The sequence below is a fragment of the Rana temporaria genome, chromosome 9 (assembly GCF_905171775.1).
Source record: "Rana temporaria chromosome 9, aRanTem1.1, whole genome shotgun sequence".
In the NCBI taxonomy this organism is placed as follows: domain Eukaryota; kingdom Metazoa; phylum Chordata; class Amphibia; order Anura; family Ranidae; genus Rana; species Rana temporaria.
This window is the reverse complement of record NC_053497.1, coordinates 35549300-35569681: the sequence shown is the minus strand read 5'-3', so window position 1 is coordinate 35569681 and position 20382 is coordinate 35549300. Positions and strand designations below refer to the sequence as shown.

The window sequence follows — 20382 nt, the reverse complement described above, 5'->3', positions numbered from 1 at the left end:
CTTTCAGGAGATGGTTTGGGGACTGTTAAAGAAGTGGCGGATCCGAGAAAACAGGATTAAAGCTATTTAGGGAAAAAAATTGTACCTTTACAACCCCTTTAACACTGCTTAAAGGAGAAGTCCAGCCTGAGCTTTGTTTGGCTTGGCTTCTCCTATGGGTCACAGGAGTGCAATTTGTGACCTGTTTTCAGCAGAGATCAGTCTGAAGTCCGCTGTCTGCTGAAGTCACTGGAATCAGTCCAGGCATCGTGTCATCACGACAATAACGTCTGGATCCGCCAGGTGCCTGGACTGATGCCTGTCTCAGTCTCTCAGCGAGCCATGCGCATCGAGTCCCCCGCCTTGCAGCAGGCGCGCACGTGCGTGCCTGCTATGGCTCTTAAAGGAGCCGACGTACAGCTATGGCGATTCGCAGGAAGGAGCCGACCTGCTGCTGTATAATGACCGCGGCTGGTCGGCAAGTGGTTAGGGACACAATCTCTCAAACGAACGGTCTATCATAAGAAGACTCTACAGGCCAAAACTCAACGGTCTTCATACACTTTACAGAAAAGAGACTGTGGCCCAGATTCAGGTAGCAATTACGCCTGCGTAACCATAGTTACGCAGCGCAATTGCTGACTTGCGCCGGCGTAACGAGTTCTCCTGATTCAGAGAACTCGTTACGCCGACTGCAGCCTTAAAATCTGCGTGGCATAAGGGCCCAGATTCAGGTAGCAATTGCGCCTGCGTAACCATAGTTACGCAGCGCAATTGCTGACTTGCGCCGGCGTAACAAGTTCTCCTGATTCAGAGAACTCATTACGCCGACTGCAGCCTAAAATCTGCATGGCATAAGGCTCTTATGCCACGCAGATTTTAGGCTGCATTCTTGCGTTGACCGCTAGGGGGCGCTCCCATTGTGGTCAGCGTATAGTATGCAAATTGCATACTTACGCCGATTCACAATGTTGCGCGCCCCCTGCGTACGCAAGTTACGTCGGTTGCGTACGGCGTCTTTAGCGTAAGGCTGCCCATGCTAAAAGCAGGGGCAGCCAATGCTAAAGGATACCCGGCGTTCCCGCGTCGCGACGTTCGAATTTTACGTCGTTTGCGTAAGTGAATCGTGAATGGCGCTGGACGCCATTCACGTTCACTTTGAAGCAAATGACGTCCTTGCGACGTCATTTGCCGCAATGCACGTCGGGAAAGTTTCCAGACGGAGCATGCGCTGTACACTCGGCGCGGGAGCGCGCCTAATTTAAATGATTCCTGCCCCCGGCGGGATCATTTACATTGCGCGCGCTTACGCCGGGCAATTTTGCCGGCGCGCCCTCGCAATTTACGGAGCTACTGCTCTGTGAATCGAGGGCAGCGCAAATTATTTGCGGGGGCGTAGGGCAAAATCGTTGCCCTGTGCCTCCGCAAATAATGCGCAAATCGTACCTGAATCCGGGCCCTTGTTTCAGCGTCAGTTCACACCGCATCTGAATCGCACAGGAACGGCACTGAATTCCTGTGCAATTCACATGCAATTCAGTGCAGTGAGTATTTTGAATAGGCTCAAATCGCACCAACAACAGGCATGCACCTTTTTTTGGAGCCCCACTGCAATTCATTTTCATTTTGTACCATGCGATCTGTTGCAGGCATACGCACTGCATTTGTGACCTGCATTTGGGGTGTCATTAACTATGTATCGACGCCCACAGCGGATCACAAGGGCAGTGCGATTGGAATGCGGTGCAGGAAATGCACACAGATCGCACATCTACGACAAAGTGGAACAACCATTCATTGGGTGGGGGCCTTTAATGCCACCTTTCTGCCATATACATTTCCATACAATATCTCTACCCCAATGTTTTGACAACAGATCACACCTTTAGCCATGTAAATTGAGAAACTAACACCTATGTAGGCTTCCTGACACCAACAATGGAATTATGAAACTAGGACAGGGCAACTTTCACACCTCACATCCTGCTTTCGGACAGTCAATATTTACCGATTCCATTGTGATTAAATTAAGATGTCCGAAGGTGTTAATAATGTTGGGGTATCTTCCTGCCAGGTGCATACATACAGGGGTCACAGGGGTAACAATTGCGATCCGACCCCATGCTCCAGTGCACCCCCCTGTACACCTGGATAGGAGGGGCGGTGGTGGCATATAGAGGAACCGAACCCTTCCATTTTGATGAAGTGGATCAGTTCCTCTATGTACATGCCGCCCCTCCTATCCACCTCCTGCTGTGATCGGGTTCCTGTGCTCTCTACCAGCCCCCCTCATTCCCTGCAGAGTTCCCGGTCTTCCCCCCTCCCATCTCCAACCGGCTGCTGCGGAGAACGCTTTCACAATGAAGAGCTGCGAAGGGGCCGGTAAATGTTTAATTTACTGGCCCCCAACCAATTACTGACCAATTACTGTTCATTAATAAGTGAGGCATAGTAAACTGTTTGCTATGCTTTCGCTTGTGAATGAACAGGAAGCTCTGGACAGAGCTATCACTGTCCATTAAAGGGGTTGTAAAAGTTTGTTTTTTATTTGCTAAATAGGTTCCTTTAAAGGGGAGTTCCACCCACAATTTCACTTTTTAAATATAAATACCCCTGTAATACACAAGCTTAATGTAGTCTAGTAAAGTTAGTCTGTAAACTAAGGTCCGTTTTGTTAGGTTGTTAGAGCATTTAGTTAGTTTATAATCTAGAAATAGACCGTGGCCATCTTAAGTGTGGGCATCATGAAGCCAGACTGTATGACTTCCTGGATTTCAGCCTTGCAGATCTCGCACATGCTCAGAGCTGCACAAGCGATGTAATGGGTTTCAGTCAGGTTTCCATAGCAACGGGAGTGTCAGAGGAAGTTGCCGCCCCTTCTCTATGCAAATAGGCTATTTGCAAGGACTACTGGGATATATGATGCCTATCCCAGAAACCCTTGCGAATAGCCTTGTGACTTAATAGCCTAGGCTAATAAGGAGGAGGAAGTAATGAAGGACTACAAAATAAAGGTATTTACAAGCAACAAAATAAATAAAAATTGTCCATTCTGAACACTATGAGATTAGGGCATGCAGCACAGACAAACATAAAAAAAATGGGTGGAACTCCACTTTAAGCTAGTGCATTGTTGGTTCACTTACCTTTTCCTTCAATTTCCCTTCTAAATGTTTTTTTCTTTGTCTGAATTTCTCACGTCCTGTTCTTCCTCAGTAAGCTTGCCCCCATCATCCGAGCCGTTGTGGCTGGGGGTTAGTCAGCATGCTCGGCCCCTTCCTTGTGACTACATCCCTGCGGGGAGACGCTGTGAAGGGATGTAGTCCCAAGGGAGGGGGCGAGCACACTGACTAACCCCCAGCCACAACGGCTCGGATGATGGGGGAAAGCTTACTGAGGAGGAACAGGAAGTGAGAAATTCAGACAAAGAAAAAAAACATTTAGAAGAGAAATTGAAGGAAAAGGTAAGTGAACCAACAATGCACTAGCTTAACCACTTAAGACCGGGACCATTATGCAGGTAAAGGACATGGCCAGTTTTTGCGATTCGCCACTGCGTCGCTTTACCTGACAATTGCGCAACGTGGCTCCCAAACAAAATTGGCGTCCTTTTTTCCCCACAAATAGAGATTTATTTTGGTGGTATTTGATCACCTCTGCGGTTTTTATTTTTTGCGCTATAAACAAAAATAGAGCGAAAATTTTGAAAAAAATTCAATATTTTTTACTTTTTGCTATATATATTGCTTGCCCCCTAGTGGTTAACCCCTTCCCTGCCAGTGTCATTTACACAGTAATCAGTGCATTTTTATAGAACTGATCGCTGTATAAATGGCAATGGTCTCATAATAGCGTCAAAAGTGTGCGATGTGTCGGCCATAATGTCGCAGTCATGGTGAAAATAGCAGATCGCTGCCATAACTAGTAAAAAAAAAAAATATTAATAATAAAAATGCCACAAAACTATCCCCTATTTTGTAGACGCTAAAACTTTAGCGCAAACCAATCAATATACGCTTATTGCAATTTTTTTTACCAAAAATATGTAGAAGAATACGTATCGGCCTAAACTGAGGGGGAAAAAAATGATTTTTTTTTATATATTTTTTGGGGATATTTATTATAGCAAAAAGTAAAAAATATTGCATTTTTTTCATAATTGTAGCTCTATTTTTGTTTATAGCGCAAAAAATAAAAACCGCAGAGGTGATCAAATACCACCAAAAGAAAGCTCTTTTTGTGGTAAAAAAAACAGACATCAATTTTGTTTGGGAGCCACGCCGCACAACTGCGCAATTGTCAGTTAAAACTACGTAGTGCCGAATCGCAAAAAGTGGCCTGTCATTAGGCAGCCAAATGGTTCGGGCTGAAGTAGTTAACCACTTATTAACCCTTAATTTACGCTAATCAGCCTTAAATTAGCTCTTTATTCTCCTTCTCCGTGTAGTTTTTTTTTGTTCACTTCTATTTTATAAACTATTAATATATAAAACTTTTTGTTTGTTTGCTTTGTTCGTTAATATTTTCACACTTAAAAAAAAAAATTCAATGCTTTGTACCATTGCTGACAGCTGAAGTGTAAACAAAACAGTTGTGGTAGGTATTGGTAATTGGTATCAGAGTGCTCGCCCCCTCCCTTGGGACTACATTCTTGCGGGGAGACGCTGTGAACCCCGCAGGGATGTAGTCCCAAGGGAGGGGGCAAGCACGCTGACTAACCCCCAGCCAGAACGGCTCGGATGATGGGGGTGTAGCGTCCATGTACTTTGCAGTACTGGCGCTAGTCAAATTTAAGTATATATCAGAGTATAGTTAGGCTCTGATCCTGATTGTTAGTAGCAAATTGCGGTCTCTGTCTCAGCTTGGCTGAGCTGTGAGCCCATTCTGCTGTATCGGGGTGGTCTTCCAGCCCCAGTACTGCAGGTGGCAGCAGTGGAGTCAAGGTTTGGGTGCTCTTCCCAGCAGCCAATCAGGAGGGTTTGTCCTCGCTGTGCATGCTGGGGAGGGGTATTTTTGGGACAGACGCCATTGTTCTGGGTCTTCTTCGTCCAGTGTGGCACCCACCTTTAGGGTGGCCACATCACGGTGCCCCGGCGCTATGGCCTACCTGGTCAGGGCGTGCGTGCCACGCAGTGTTCCTGGTTCCGGGACCATGTTGGCCCGGAGCATCTGAACCAGCGATGGGGATCCAGTGAGCGACTGGGTTCCCTCTTTTGAAGATCCCAAGCTGTGTGCTGTTCGGTGGGGAGTCGGTCTGAGGAGCGCCATTGAGAGGCTGTCAGTCCAATAGGGCTTGGATGAAACCACCGGGGATCACAGGTAGCCGGACACTGTGGGACTAATCACCTGTCGGTCGGTATCTGGGCGACAAGCTGAAGGAGATCCAGACGTAACTCATTTAAGGAGGCATATCTCCAAGAATTCTACCCAGAGGGGATCTGTGGCAGAGGTATCTTCTGAGGCTCTTTGAGAGGGGTCTGTGGTAGAGATTTTCTCCCAAGTTCACCAAGTCTGTGGCAGAGACTTATTCCTATAATTGTCCGAGTGATACTCCGGCTGCCAGGTCAGTGAGGGAGGCCTGTCCGCGTACACTAAACCCACCCCGGCGGGAGTGGTGAAGAGAAGTGTTACGTTTGGGAGCAGGACTGTCTCCAATCGTTATGCCTGAATCTGCTATTCTCCTTTCTTCTTCAGCTTTACTTTCCTCACCACAAGTTTATTGTTTTTTACCCGGCTGGGTAATAAAGAGCACAGCAAAGAGCACCTGTCGTGGACATTCCTTTACTTCTGTTTATGCACATACGCATCACTCACCCCTAGAGAATTCGGAGGAGCCATGAGGTAACACGCCACCCAAAAATCCAGCAGCTCCAATGGGGGTAATGCTACAGGGGCACGCTTACTGAGGAGGAACAGGAAGTGAGAAATTCAGACAAAGAAAAAAAACAAATGTATTGTGCATGTAAATGAATCACAACCATGCTGTCAGTTTATGTGTAACTTTCCTCCTTTAGCTGTATACAGCAGGTTTCTGTGTCTCTGATGTCACTCCTCCTCGCTGAATTTCAAAGTTCTCTAACTTCCTGTTTCCTTCCTTTCGTCAGTCCTGATACTACATGTCCCATGATCCTTTGAGCCTCTGTAGTTTCAGGGTGGGCTATGGGAATCAATAGTACCAGTTCTTAGAGTGTGGGTGGGTTCTAGGGTTACTGTGGGTGTTTCTGGGTCTTCAAGTGGGTGGTGAAAGGTGTAAATGCCAAAGAATAATCCTGCAAGACTACAGTGGAAGGGCTATGGGAGGTTATTATGGAGGGGTTTCCTTCATATGTAAATTAATAATTTCACAGAAAGTGGGGGGGGGGGGATCTGAAGGGTGTGACTATTAAGTGTATGCAGCCTATTGTGCACCCCAAAGCTCAAACACATATGCATGTCTTCATAGGTATGGCCCGTCACATAGATCTCCATGCCGGTGTCCTGCCAAGAAAGGTCGCCCGGAGATTAATGCACGCCCTATACTGCGCTTGCGCAGTACGGAGCACAACGGAGCCGCCAAAAATGAACAGCTGTGAATCAGCTGTACACCGCGCCTGCGCAGTGAGCATGACATTGTACCACACGCTGCCGATGCTCGTGCAACTCTACAAGGGGCGGGTGTATTACTATTACATTGTGTAAGGGGCGGATGACTAAAGAAGAGAAAACCCGCACATCAACATTGCAAAACCCACCCTTCAGTTGTTAAAACACGCCCCTCAAAGACGCGTAGTTTATTGACAAAACCACCACCAACTTATCAGCTCTGCCCTTCAATTTTAAATTCGGCCTCTTCTGTAGCCATCCGCCCCTTACACGATATAATAGTAACACACCCGCTCCTTGCAGAGTTGCACGAGCATCGGGAGCGAGTGGCACAAAGGCGTCTGCTGTGCGCAGGCGCCGAGTACAGCGGTTTATGTTCGGAGACTCCATTGTGCTCCGTACTGCACCCGCGCAGTACAGGTTAGGCATTATCCGCCAGGGGGGCCTTTCTCCGCAGAACACCGGCACATAAGCACTTCTCTTATAGCAGAGCTGGTAAGAGGGAGATCTTTCCCATCCCCCCCACAGAGCGATTATGCTAATATGCACAAGGCACACCCTGTGAGCACACCTATGGGTGCTTGCGGACCGCCCACCGTGTGTTTACTGCAGCAGGGCAGCCGCTCTGTGCTGGATCAGGTACCTAGTATGTAATCTGAAACGTCTGGGTTAAGCGCGCGATTATACACATCGGCAGGCACCGTGGACTCAATGACCACCCATTACACAGGCAGAACAGAAATCTGCCTATGTAAACAAGGCAGACCACCGTTCTTTCAGAGGGGAAAGCATTGATCCTGTGTTCTTGTGAAGCAGGAACACAAATCTTTGTCTTCCCCTAGTCAAAGCACCCACACCCCCCAAAAAAGGCTAAAAGTGTCAGTTAGGTGTCCGTTTTGTCCATCGCAGTCCTGCTATAAAAGTCACGTGATCGCTGCCATGTTTTTTTGTTGTGTGTGTGTGTGTGTGTGTGTTTTATAGCAGAAAGTGAAAAAATTCTCAGCCAGTTCAGCAGGAACCAGGTGAGATTCATATTGCCAGGCTGATTGTACCAGAATGTCAGGTTTTTACATGCGATTAATGGCGGCAGCTGTAGTCACCAGCAATAATCACTGTGGCCTGGATTCAAGAAGCAATTGCGCCTGTGTAACCATAGTTACACAGCGCAATTGCTTACTTGCCCCGGTGTAACAAATGCTCCTGATTCAGGAACCTTGTTACGCCGACTGCAGCCTAAAATATGCGCGGCATAAGGCTCTTATGCCCGCATATCTTAGGCTGCATTCTTGCGATGGCCGCTAGGTGGCGTTCCCGTTGTGCTCAGCGTATAGTATGCAAATTGCATACTAACGCCGATTCACAACGTTACGCGAGCCCTGCGTACGCAGTTTACGTCGTTTGCGTACGGCGGTTTTCGCGTAAGGCTGCCCCTGCTATTAGCAGGGGCAGCCAATGTTTCGTATACCCGTCGTTCCCACATCGCAAAATTTGAATTTTACGTAGTTTGCGTAAGTGATTTCTGAATGGCGCTGGACGCCATTCACGTTCACTTTGAAGCAAATGACGTCCTTGCGACGTCATTTGCCGCAATGCACATCGGGAAAGTTTCCCGACAAAGCATGCGCTCTACGATCGCCGCGGGAACGCGCCTAATTTAAATGATTCCCACCCCCTACGGGATCATTTAAATTGCGCGCGCTTACGCTCCGTGAATCGCGGGTAGCGCAGTAAATTTGCGGGGGGGGGCAGGGCAAAAACGGTGCAAAAAATGCGCAAGGCTACCTGAATCTACCCCTGTGTGTTCTCCTAGCCAGGGCGACTCTCCATGCCTCCCCACGGGGAGAACACAATGGCTCCCTGAGAGGGATTCCCCCATGAATGCTGGCTTTGTAGATGGGGGGGGGGGGGGGGAAACAAGCGGTTGCAGAGGATCGGGTAAGTGAATTAACCCTTGCAGTACAAGTACAGCCTCAGTGGGATTATTGTGAAGTGTCTTTGAGTTGGGCTATAAAAATGTATCCAAAACCAAGAACAGAAATTGATAAGTTTTGCAGCCTATTGGTTCTTAGTTGTGGTAGCTGCATTAGCTTTCCTTTTTGACAATATTTTCTGCTTTATTTTCAATTTCTTTATGGCTGGTAATACCGCCAATAACACACTCCCTGTACTAGACCGACAATGCCGCTCAATATGGTTGTCGCGAAAGTAAAGGGAGTGTGTTAAAGGAACACTAAAGGCAAACATTTTATACTTACCTCCACTGTGCAGCTCTTTTGCACAGAGTGGCCCCGAATCCTGTCTTCTGGGGTCCCTCGGCGGCTGTCTCGGCTCCTCCTCGCAAAAGCTTTCCACCTTCATGCGAGCAAGCATGGTGGAAAGCTTTTGCGGGCGCGCTCCCGTGATACAGCGGCGGGCATAGCCGCCGACTGTATCACTCGGCCCCGCCCCCCGGTGCGCCGCGTCATCGGATGCGATTGACAGCAGCGCCAGCCAATGACTGCGTTGCTATCAATCCGTCCAGCCTAGCCAATCAGCGGCCAGGCTGGGAACCGAAGAGGATCACGAGGACGCGCGCGGGACTTTCGAGGGGTGAAGTAAGTAAAACGGGGGCTCGGGGGGGGGGGGGGGGGGGGGGGTCAGTACCGTCGGATGTTTTTTCACCTTAAAGCATAGGATTCATTAAGGTGAAAAAACATTTACCTTTACAACCCCTTTAACCACTTGAGACCCGCGCTATAGACAAAAGACGTCAACAGCGCGGCTCTCAAGTGCCAAGTGGACGTCTTTGGACGTCATTTAAAGTGCATTACCCGCGCGCGCCTCTGAGGGGCGCGCAGTGGGTAAACACTGTCCCGGCGCATCGCTGAAGAGCCGATGCGTGTACCTGGCGGCCGCGATGTCCGCCGGGTACACGCGATCGTCGGTAACACAGCAGGGACGTGGAGCTCTGTGTGTAAACATAGAGCTCCACGTGCTGTCAGAGGTGAGGAGACCGATCTGTGTCCCTTGTACATAGAGACACAGCATCGGTCACCTCCCCCAGTCACCCCCCTCCCCCCACACAGTTAGAACACACCCAGGATACACATTTAACCCCTTCCTCACCCCCTAGTGTTAACCCCTTCCCTGCCAGTCACATTTATACAGTAATTAGTGCATTTTTATAGCACTGATCGCTGTATAAATGTGAATGGTCCCAAATTTGTGTCAAAAGTGTCCGATATGTCCTCCGCAATATCGCAGTCCCAATAAAAATCGCATAGCCACCGACTGTATCACTCGGCCTAGCCCCCCCCGGCGCGCCGCGTCATCGGATGTGATTGACAGCGGCGCCAGCCAATGGCTGCGTTGCTATCAATCGCAGATCGCCGCCATTACTAGTAAAAAAAAAAAAATATCATAATTCTGTTCCCAATTTTGTAGGCGCTATAACTTTTGCGCAAACCAGTCGCTTATTGCGATTTTTTTTTTTTTTTTTACAAAAATACGTCAAAAAATACGTATCGGCCTTAACTGAGAAAAAAAATTGTTTTTTTTTTAAAAAAATTGGGATATTTATTATAGCAACAAGTAAAAAATATATATATATATTTTTTTTAAAATTGTCGCTTTTTTTGTTTATAGCGCAAAAAATAAAAACCGCAGAGGTGATCAAATACCACCAAAAGAAAGCTCTATTTGTGGGGAAAAAAAGGACGTCAATTTTGTTTGGGAGCCACGTCGCACGACCGCGCAAATGTCAGTTAAAGCGACGCAGCGCCGGAAGCTGAAATTTCGCCTGGGCACGAAGGGGGTTTATGTGCCCAGTAAGCAAGTGGTTAAGACCACATAACTTTGTTGGGACTACGCAACACCTCATTTTCTTCTCTAGAACAGTGGGCGCCGATTTGTAGTCCACAGAGATGGTAGGGAACAGCAGGGGCGGACTGAAAACTCATGGGTCCCCTGGTCAAAGGGAGATTATGGGGCCCCCAGGCAATAGATTATGGGGCCACACAGTATATACACACACACACACACAGTATACACACACAGAATACACATCCACACACTGAAAAGGTACTGGAGAGTCGGGGCAGCTATAATCTTGGGATTTAAAAAAACAAACAAAAAAAAAAAAAACACACAGATTTTTACACACTGTTCCTGGTTTTACTGAGGCTGGCAACCCTGATGGGGCCCCCTAGTGGCATTGGAACCTCGGGCAGTGCCCGAGTGGTCAGTCCGCCCCTGGGGAACAGCTTACAGAGAACAGTCCCGAGGCAGAGAGCACAGGAGGTGATCAGCTCACAACATTTCTGGCAGGATGAGCAGCTGCGTTTTGTGCACTTTACAAACAGGTATAATAAAAATCTATCGATGGTATATTTAACAGGCCAAAAGGAAGCAAATAAAATGCATTTATTGTTAGAGTTTACATACACTTTAATTACTAAAAAGCATGTAGACACAGCAACTTTCTTGATTAGAAAACAGAAAATGCACCAGGTGGTTATAATGAACCAGACCCTACATACAGGAATGAGGCTTGCAAAGAGTATGGTGGAACAAACATTTTTTTAAATTCACAACAGAAAAAGGTTGGACTCTGATACAGTGTTTGTTAGATCACCAAGAGGGGGTTGGTTTTTTTTCTCAACAAAAGTGCACTTTAAATTTATTATGGCCGACAGGTAGAGTTTGAGCTTCTACAGGAATTCTTTTCCTCTCGTTCCTTCAAGCATACAAGCAGCAGACGGAGCCGTTAGTAATTCTGGGATAGTGTGACGCTCTTCCCATCGTATTCATTGGTCTTTAGGCACCGGAGGAAGAAGTTGCTGAGGTCAGGAGCGGATATCACATTACCTCCGCGTTCCACTGACACTTTGTAATCTCCCGTCAGGGGCTTATCAGCTGTACACAGAGTGACAGACAAAAAGTAACAGTGTCAGGCACACAGCTCCCAATAGAAATCAACTTATCAATAGTGTGTCAACGGGTTCAATTTACAACACACAACACCTTTCTCCCAATAATAACAACAACAATTTATACAGCGACTGGAGCTTCATTTATCTATAGCTGGGGTCTCCAAATATTTTAAGTACGAGAGCCACATTGTGGATTTAAAAAATATCCAGGAGTGCCCATCAGTGTCCCCCCTAACATTCAGGAGTACCCATCAGTCCCCCCAACATTCAGCAGTGCCCATCAGTGTCCCCCTTTACATTCAGGAGTGCCCATCAGTGTCCCCTCCCTCTAACAACCAGTCATGCCCATCAGTGTCTCCTCCCCCTTCTGTAACGGGAGTCACTTTAGGGGCACAGGGTGAATGAGAACCCCACTATGGTCTGTGCTAGTCACATTTAATGCGGTGTAGATATTGTGTATATATATTGGGCCAGATTCTCGTAGAATCCGCGGCGGCGTAGCGTAAGCCATTTACACTACGCCACCGCAAATTACTCTAGCTAGTGCCGTATTCTCCAAGCACTTGCTCCGTAATTTGTGGCGGCGTAGTGTAAATGGCCCGGTGTAAGGCCGCGTAATTCAAAGGAGGCAGCTTGTATTTAAATTAAGCGCGCCCCCGCGCTGATCGAACTGCGCATGCGCCGGGCGGAAAAATAGCCCAGTGCGCATGCTCCAGCTCACGACGGAAAACGTCAATGACGCCGACGTGTGCGTCATTGACGTAAAGTCGTATTCGCGGACGACTTAGGAAAACTACGGAAAAAGACGACGCTGACCCGACGCCATACTTAACATGGCATACGGCGGACCTTCGTAAACGTACCCCTCATATAGCAGGGGCAAGTTTACGCTTACGGAAACGTCGTAAAATTCACTGCGTCGACCGCGCGTACGTTCGGGAATTCGCGTAAATAGCTAATTTGCATAGACGACGGGGAAACCGTCGTCGGCGACACCTAGCGGCGGGAAAAAAATTGCATCTAAGATCTGACAGCGTAAGAGCCTTACGCCTGTCAGATCTAATGGATATCTATGCGTAACTGATTCTAAGAATCAGTCGCATAGATACGACGGCCCAGATTAGGACTTACGACGGCGCAAATGGCGTTGCGCCGTCGTAAGCCCTTTGAGAATCTGGGCCTAAGTGTGTTGGCTGATGTGTACTATTAAGCTTGCTGTGATGGGGTGGGGTGTGATTGCATTCTATTGTCCATTGTGCTAATTAAGTCTGCTACTGTGGTGATGTGGATTAGAGCTTGGTAGACAGTCTGGCTGCCTATTATGGGATGTTTAAGTGTCTTGCTGCGAGGAAAGGGGGGGGGGAAATCACTCCCCCCCGCTAAGACTGTTTACTGAAGGAGAAGTTTGAACACACCTGACCTGTATCACCATTGTCATTGGACAATTTAACCCACCGTGTTTCCCAAGGGTGGGAGGGATGTATTTTGAAGAGAAATGTGTTACCATGTGCTTGCAATAAAGATTCATTCCCTGTTTTGAACCTCGAACAGAGCTGTGTCTCGTTTCTGGGGGGAAATCTGTATGGGTTGTGTCGCAGGATTGTGGAGTGTCGATAAGCTGTCTTGGGTTGGTGGAATGGAATATCGTAAACGGCGTTAACCCCTGACCATTACACCTTCCATCCAGGAGTGACCATCGGTATCCCCTCCCCCTAATATCCAGGAGTGCCCATCAGTGTCTGTTCCCCTCAATATCCAGGAGTGCCCATCAGTGTCCCCTCCCCCTTCCATCCAGAAGTGTCCATCAGTGTCCCCCCCTTACATCCAGAAGTGTCCATCAGTGTCCCCCCTTACATCCAGTAGTGCCCATCAGTGTCCGCTCCCCCTCTCATCAATGAGTGCCCATCAGTGTCCCCTCCCCCTTCCATCCAGAAGTGTTCATCAGTGCCCCCCTCTATATTCTATTGTGAATAAAATATGCAACCGGGCACAGATTTGATCACAGTGCAGCTTACCCCGTGATGCCCCATCCCACACTGCGCTTGCATATCCGGCATGAGAGGAAAGCTGTCCTTGTAAACCCAGAAGGCTTCTGTGTTTCCAAGTGACAGTGATGAGCGGAAGGTGTGACCTGGGATGTAGCGGAATGGAGTTCCACCACATTACGACTGGAAAAAAAGGCCCTGGGTGTGAGGGCCTCATGAAATGGCCTGGCGGCCATATTTGGCCCACGGGTCTTGTGTTTGACACCATGTGCTCTAGACACTCTAGCATCTTCAACATTCCAGAACAAGTTCAGTTGAACGGAACTACTATTAGATATACCATGACCTGGATAAACGTGAACCTTCACAACCTTAGTGCGACCCTGGCGAATGTGCGATAGCAGTAGTAGATCTTCCCCAATGAGGACTTTAAAAACAAGCCAACAATGGAATCTCCTCCAGTTCTATCCAGTGTCTGGAGCTTCAATTACCTATTTGCCTATACAAGTGCAATACAATGCCTGATCCAACTTGGGACGGTCAGGATTCATCTTTGAATCTATAGATGTACAGCTGTATGTTTCAATCTTTAGGAGAGGATGACAGCATGGGCGTCCGCAGAACTTTTTCCGGGGGGGGGGGGGGGGCATAATTTTACGGTCACCTATGCTCCGCTTCTTTGACAATGTCATGAACGGGGAGGGGCTTAGTCATTATCCCATAAAGCGCAGGCATGTGCCCATGATATGCAGCCTCACTGTGCTGATCAAATGTACAATACAGAGAGTGTACAGTATGTGTATATAGAAGGGGTGGATGGTATTGGTATATAGAGGAAGGAAGGTGGGTATATACAGCTCTATATACAGGACAGATGATGTATATCTGCAGTCAGTGATGATGGAGGAATACAGGAAGGAAGCTGGTAGTATATAGCTGTATACAGGACAGATGATATGATCTTTCTTATATCTGGCACCCCCCTTCACTGATCATACACAAACAGCCTTCTCCCTTCACTTGTACTCACAGGCCCCACTTGTAAGGTCATGGTGGTCTTCCTTCTCCCAAGTCCTGTTTCCACATGTCCCTTTGAAAATACATTACAGGCAGCAAAGCAAACACGAGGGTGCACATACAGGAAGCAGCCAGAGGTGGCAGTAAAGAGCTCTGTAACTCAGTGACACTGATCTTGCAACAGCTGTGGAACCGACTCACACAAACACAGATATGTAGATTCACGTAGGGGCGCCTAAAATTAAGGTCGGCGTAGCCTAGCATGTTTAGGCTACACTGCCGTAAATTAGCTAGGCTAGTAATGATTCTAAATCAACTTACCTGCTAATCTACGGCGACGTAGCCTCAAACGAGCGGGCGTAAGGCCCCCTAATTCAAATTGGTTGGAGGGGGGTGTGTTGTATGGAAATGAGGCTTGACCTCACGTTTTTTGACACTGCGCATGCGCCGGGCGACTACATTTCCCAGTGCGCATTGCGGCTAAGTACGCCGTACGGGCCTATTGATTTCGACGTGGACGTAAACGACGTAAATCCCGATTCGCGGACGACGACGTTACAATTTCAAATTTCGCGGCGGGAACGGCGGCCATACTTTACATTGGCTAGGCCACTAGAGCATAGCTCTAACTTTAGGCGGCCTATCCCTTACGGAAACGACGTAATTCGACGGCGTAGGCCTGGCGTACGTTCGTGAATCGGCGTATTCCCTCATTTACATAATCTACGCCGGCCGCAATGGAAGCGCCATCTAGCGGCTATCAGAAACATTGCAAGCTAAGATAGAACGGCGCAAGCCGGCCTATCTTAGCTTTGTTTAAGCGTATCTCTGTTTGAGCATACGCCGGCGTAGATTCAGAGTTAGGTCGGCTTATCTACTGATAAGCCGGCCTAATTCTTTTTGAATCTACCTAAGAGAGAGTCAGCACAGCTACAGATGCGAGCATGGCAGACCCTTGCCCATTCCAGGTGGGTTAACTCGCCCCCCCTTACCCCTATGAGCGGACGCCCATGGATGACAGATGACTATACCTGCATTTGGGACATTTTTACAGTTTTCCATAACTGCATCAGTGCTGAACTCATACAAAAAACATTCCCCGAACTATTAGAACAGTTGAACAATGACTGCATATACAGAAAAATGGCAGCATTAACCCAACTTTTTATACCACCTGTCCAGTGTCCAAATAGAGGACAATCAGTAAGGGGTTTGTTTCCTCCCTAGGCATTGACCCAGAGTTCATCAACTGAAACAGCTGCATGAGGATCTCATGGACAAGCATGTGGCTCCCTATACACTGGCCCATGGCTCACCAATTCTGGATTGGTCATGCTGGGGTAGTAGGGCTTGATGTTTTCTCTTGAACTAAATTTTGATTGTAATGAATCCTGAAATGGCAACCTTTCACTGAGAATCGATTCTGAAGTATAACTTGTATTATCTCAAAGCAGGTCAACTTAACCACTTGGTATCCCGGCCATAGTTAAAAGACGGCCACAAGGTGGCTCTCAATTGCCGGGAGGATGTCTATAGACGTCCTCGGCTCCTCCGGCCACTGGGGGGTGCGCGCCCACCGCATCGCTGCAGTGCCGATGCACGTGCCTGGCGGCCACGATGTCCGCCAAGTGCCCGCGATCGGCGGTTACACAGACAAGGATGTGGATCTGTGTGTGTAAACACACAGATCCACGTCCTGTCAGGGACAGGAGACCAATGCTGTGTCCCTTGTACATAGGGACACAGCATCGGTCACCTCCCCCAGTCACCCCCCTTCCCCCACAGTTTGAAACACTATGCAGGGCACACATTTAACCCCTTCCTCGCCCCCTAGTGTTAACCCCTTCCCTGCCAGTCACATTTATACAGTAATCAGTGCATATTTATAGCACTGATCGTTGTATACATTTGAATGGTCCCAAAAATGTGTCAAAAGTGTCTGCAATAATGTCGCAGTCCCAATAAAAAAATCGCAGCTCACTGCCATTACTAGTAAAAAAAAAAAAAAAAAAAAAAAAAGAATAAAAAATAAATCATAATTCCGTCCCCTATTTTGTAGGTGCTATAACTTTTGCGTAAACCAAAAATATGTAGAAGAATACGTATCGGCCTAAACTGAGAATTTTTTTTTTTTTTTAATAAAAATTGGGATATTTATTATAACAAAAAGTAAAAAATATTGTTTTTTTTCAAAATTGTCGCCCTTTTTTGTTTATAGCGCAAAAAATAAAAACCACAGAGATGATCAAATACCACCAAACGAAAGCTCTATTTGTGGGGAAAAAAGGACGTACATTTTGTTTGGGAGCCACGTCGCACGACCGCGCAATTGTCAGTTAAAGTGACGCAGTGCCGGAAGCTGAAATTTTGCCTGGGCAGGAAGGGGTATATGTGCCCAGTAAGCAAGTGGTTAAAGAGGGATTCCACACGCGATTTATTTTTAAAGTCAATAGCTACAAACACTGTAGCTGCTGACTTTTAATAAGGACACTTACCTGTCCTACTCGCCTGCGATGTTAGCCCCCCCGAGGCCAATCCCTCGATCCTGGCAGCTCCCGGCGCTGCCATCCTCCATAAAGGAAACAGGTAGTGAAGCCGTGCGGCTTCACTGCTCTTTTCCAGCCACAAGGAGCTTTGTGATTGGCCCGGCTGTTCTCTGGGATATACACAGTTCCCAGAAGGCAGCGCGCTCCATTCACCAGAAGACACCGCAAGTAGGGCGGAGGAAGACCTGCCGCGGACGATGAAGAGGCAGATTACGGACTTCCGCATAGCAACCGCTATTTCTGGTAAGTAAAATATTTTTTTGGAGGGTGGAACTCCACTTTAATGACATATAGCAGTCTAGAGGTCGTGATCAAATAAATTTCAAGAAACAGATCCAATGGTGCAGGACCAAATGTCCAGGCCTGGATACAATATGGTGATCCCCGCACTGATTATTTGCAAAAATTGGGTGCAAAACCAGCAAGAATGTGTCAACATTTAGGACATTAACCACTTGAGACCCGCGCTATTGACAAAAGACGTCAACAGCGCGGCTCTCAAGTGCCAAGTAGACGTCTTTTAAAGTGCATTACCCGCGCGCGCCTCTGGGGGGCGCGCAGCGGGTAAACACTGTCCCGGCACATCGCTGAAGAGCAGATGCGTGTACCTGGCGGCCACGATGTCCGCCGGGTACACGCGATCGTCGGTAACACAGCAGGGACGTGGAGCTCTGTGTGTAAACACAGAGCTCCACGTGCTGTCAGAGGAGAGGAGACCGATCTGTGTCCCTTGTACATAGGGACACAGCATCGGTCACCTCCCCCCACACAGTTAGAACACACCCAGGATACACATTTAACCCCTTCCTCACCCCCTAGTGTTAACCCCTTCCCTGCCAGTCACATTTATACAGTAATTCGTGCATTTTTATAGCACTGTTCGCTGTATAAATGTGAATGGTCCCAAATTTGTGTCAAAAGTGTCCGATACGTCCGTCGCAATATCGCAGTCCCAATAAAAATCGCAGATCGCCGCCATTACTAGTAAAAAAAAAAATCATAAAAAAAAATCATAATTCTGTTCCCCATTTTGTAGGCGCTATAACTTTTGCGCAAACCAGTCGCTTATTGCGATTTTTTTTATTTTACAAAAATACGTCGAAAAATACATATCGGCCTTAACTGAGAAAAAAAATAGTTTTTTAAAAAAAAATTGGGATATTTATTATAGCAACAAGTAAAAAAAATATATATATTTTTTTTAAATTGTCGCTCTTTTTTTGTTTATAGCGCAAAAAATAAAAACCGCAGAGGTGATCAAATACCACCAACAGAAAGCTCTATTTGTGGGTAAAAAGGACGTCAATTTTGTTTGGGAGCCACGTCGCACGACCGCGCAACTGTCAGTTAAAGCGACGCAGTGCCAAATCACAAAAACTGGCCAGGTCATTTAGTTGCCTGAAGGTCCGGGTCTTAAATGGTTAAATGGTCTCATAGTCTGGTCTGGTCCACAAGGAGGGTAAGTCACAAAAGGTCATTGCTAAAGAGGTTGGCTATTTACAGAGTGCTGTAGCCAAGCATATTAATGGAAAGTTAAGTGGAAGGAAAAAGTGTGGTAGAAAAAGGTTATTCTATCTTTTCATGTGACAACACTTAAGAAATGACACTTTGCTACAATGTAAAGTAGTGAGTGTACAGCTTGTATAACAGTGGAAATTTGCTGTCCCCTCAATATAACTCAACACACAGCCATTAGTGTCTAAACCGCTGGAAACAAAATTGAGTACACCCTTAAGAAAAAATTTCCAAATTGGGCCCAATTAGCCATTTTCCCTCCCCAGTGTCATGTGACTCGTTAGTGTTACAAGGTCTCAGGTGTGTTATATTTGGTGTTATCGCTCTCACTCTCTCATACTGGTCACTGGAAGTTCAACATGGCACCTCATGGCAAAGAACTCTCTGAGTATCTGAAAAAAATAATTGTTGCTCTACATAAAGATGGCCTAGGCTATAAGATGATTGCCAAGACCCTGAAACTGAACTGCAGCACCGTGGGCAAGACCATACAGCAGTTAAACAGGACAGGTTCCACACAAAACAGGCCTCACCATGGTCAACCAAAAGTTGAGTGCCCGTGCTCAGCGTCATATCCAGAGGTTGTCTTTGGTAAATAGACGTATGAGTGCTGCCAGCATTGCTGCAGAGGTTGAAGGGGTCAGCCTGTCAGTGCTCAGACCATACACCGCAACACAGAAGGACCCCTCTTCTAAAGATTGATGCACAAGAAAGCCCACAAATAGTTTGCTGAAGACAAGCAGACTAAGGACATGGATTACTAATTACTATTATTTGGTGTCAGATGGTGTCAGGCGTGTGTTGTGGCAACCAGGTGAGGAGTACAAAGACAAGTGTGTCTTGCCTACAGTCAACCATGGTGGTGGGAGCGTCATGGTCTGGGGCTGCATGAGTGCTGCCAACACTAGGGGTCTACAGTTCATTGAGGGAACCATGAATGCCAACATGTACTGTGACCTACTGAAGCAGAGCATGATCCCCCTCCCTTCATAGAATGGGCCGCAGGGCAGTATTCCAACATGATAACGACCCCAAACACACCTCCAAATGACCACCGCCTTGCTAAAGAAGCTGAGGGTAAAGGTGATGGACTGGCCAATCATGTCTCCAGACCTAAACCCTATTGAGCATCTCTGGGACATCTTCAAAACGGAAGGTGGAGAAGCGCAAGGTCTCCAACATGCACCAGCTCTGTGATGTCATCATGGAGGAGTGGAAGAGGACTCCAGTGGCAACCTGTGATGCTCTGGTGATCCCAATGCCCAAGAGGGTTAAGGCAGTGATGGAAAATAATGGTGGCCACACAAAGTATTGACACTTTGGGACTCAATGTGGACAATTTCACTTAGGGGTGTACTCACTTTTGTTGCCAGCGGTTTAGACATTAATGGCTGTGTGTTGAGTTATTTTGAGGGGACAGCAAATTTAAACTGTTATACAAGCTGTACACATTACAAAAGTGTCATATCTTCAGTGTTGTCACATAAAAAAAAGATAGATTAAAGTGGATTTCCACCCAAAAGTGGAACTTCTGCTCATTTGTCTCTTCTCTCCCTCTGGAGCCACAATTGCCACATACTCACCTTTTTTTTTTTCCTGCTACCCAACCATTCCATTTAGCCACCAGGAGCAAAGAAAATACCAGATACTTCCGGGTATGTAGGTGCATGGGCATCATTCCATGTGGCACCAGTAAAAAATTCCTATCATACATGTTCCTGGAAATGGCTTATAACAGGTATTATCTGCCAGCTGGGAATCTGTATCAAGGTTAAGGCTCCATTCACACTTGTCCGACTCCAAATTTGCACTGACTTTGGAGTGCACCTTTGACAACTTTGGATGGGT

The 20382-nt window shown here is 47.2% G+C and overlaps 1 protein-coding gene across 1 annotated transcript in view; it reads right to left on the bottom strand.

Annotated features, from left to right (window-relative positions):
• Positions 1 to 10943: 10943 nt before the first annotated feature.
• The window catches only part of BLVRB (biliverdin reductase B), a 62063-nt gene continuing 52624 nt past the window's right edge, over positions 10944 to 20382 (bottom strand). Inside the window, exon 5 of the mRNA XM_040323158.1 lies at positions 10944 to 11454. Coding sequence (XP_040179092.1) covers positions 11306 to 11454 — 149 coding nt within the window. The 3' untranslated portion in view covers positions 10944 to 11305. The remainder of the gene's footprint in view (positions 11455 to 20382) is intronic.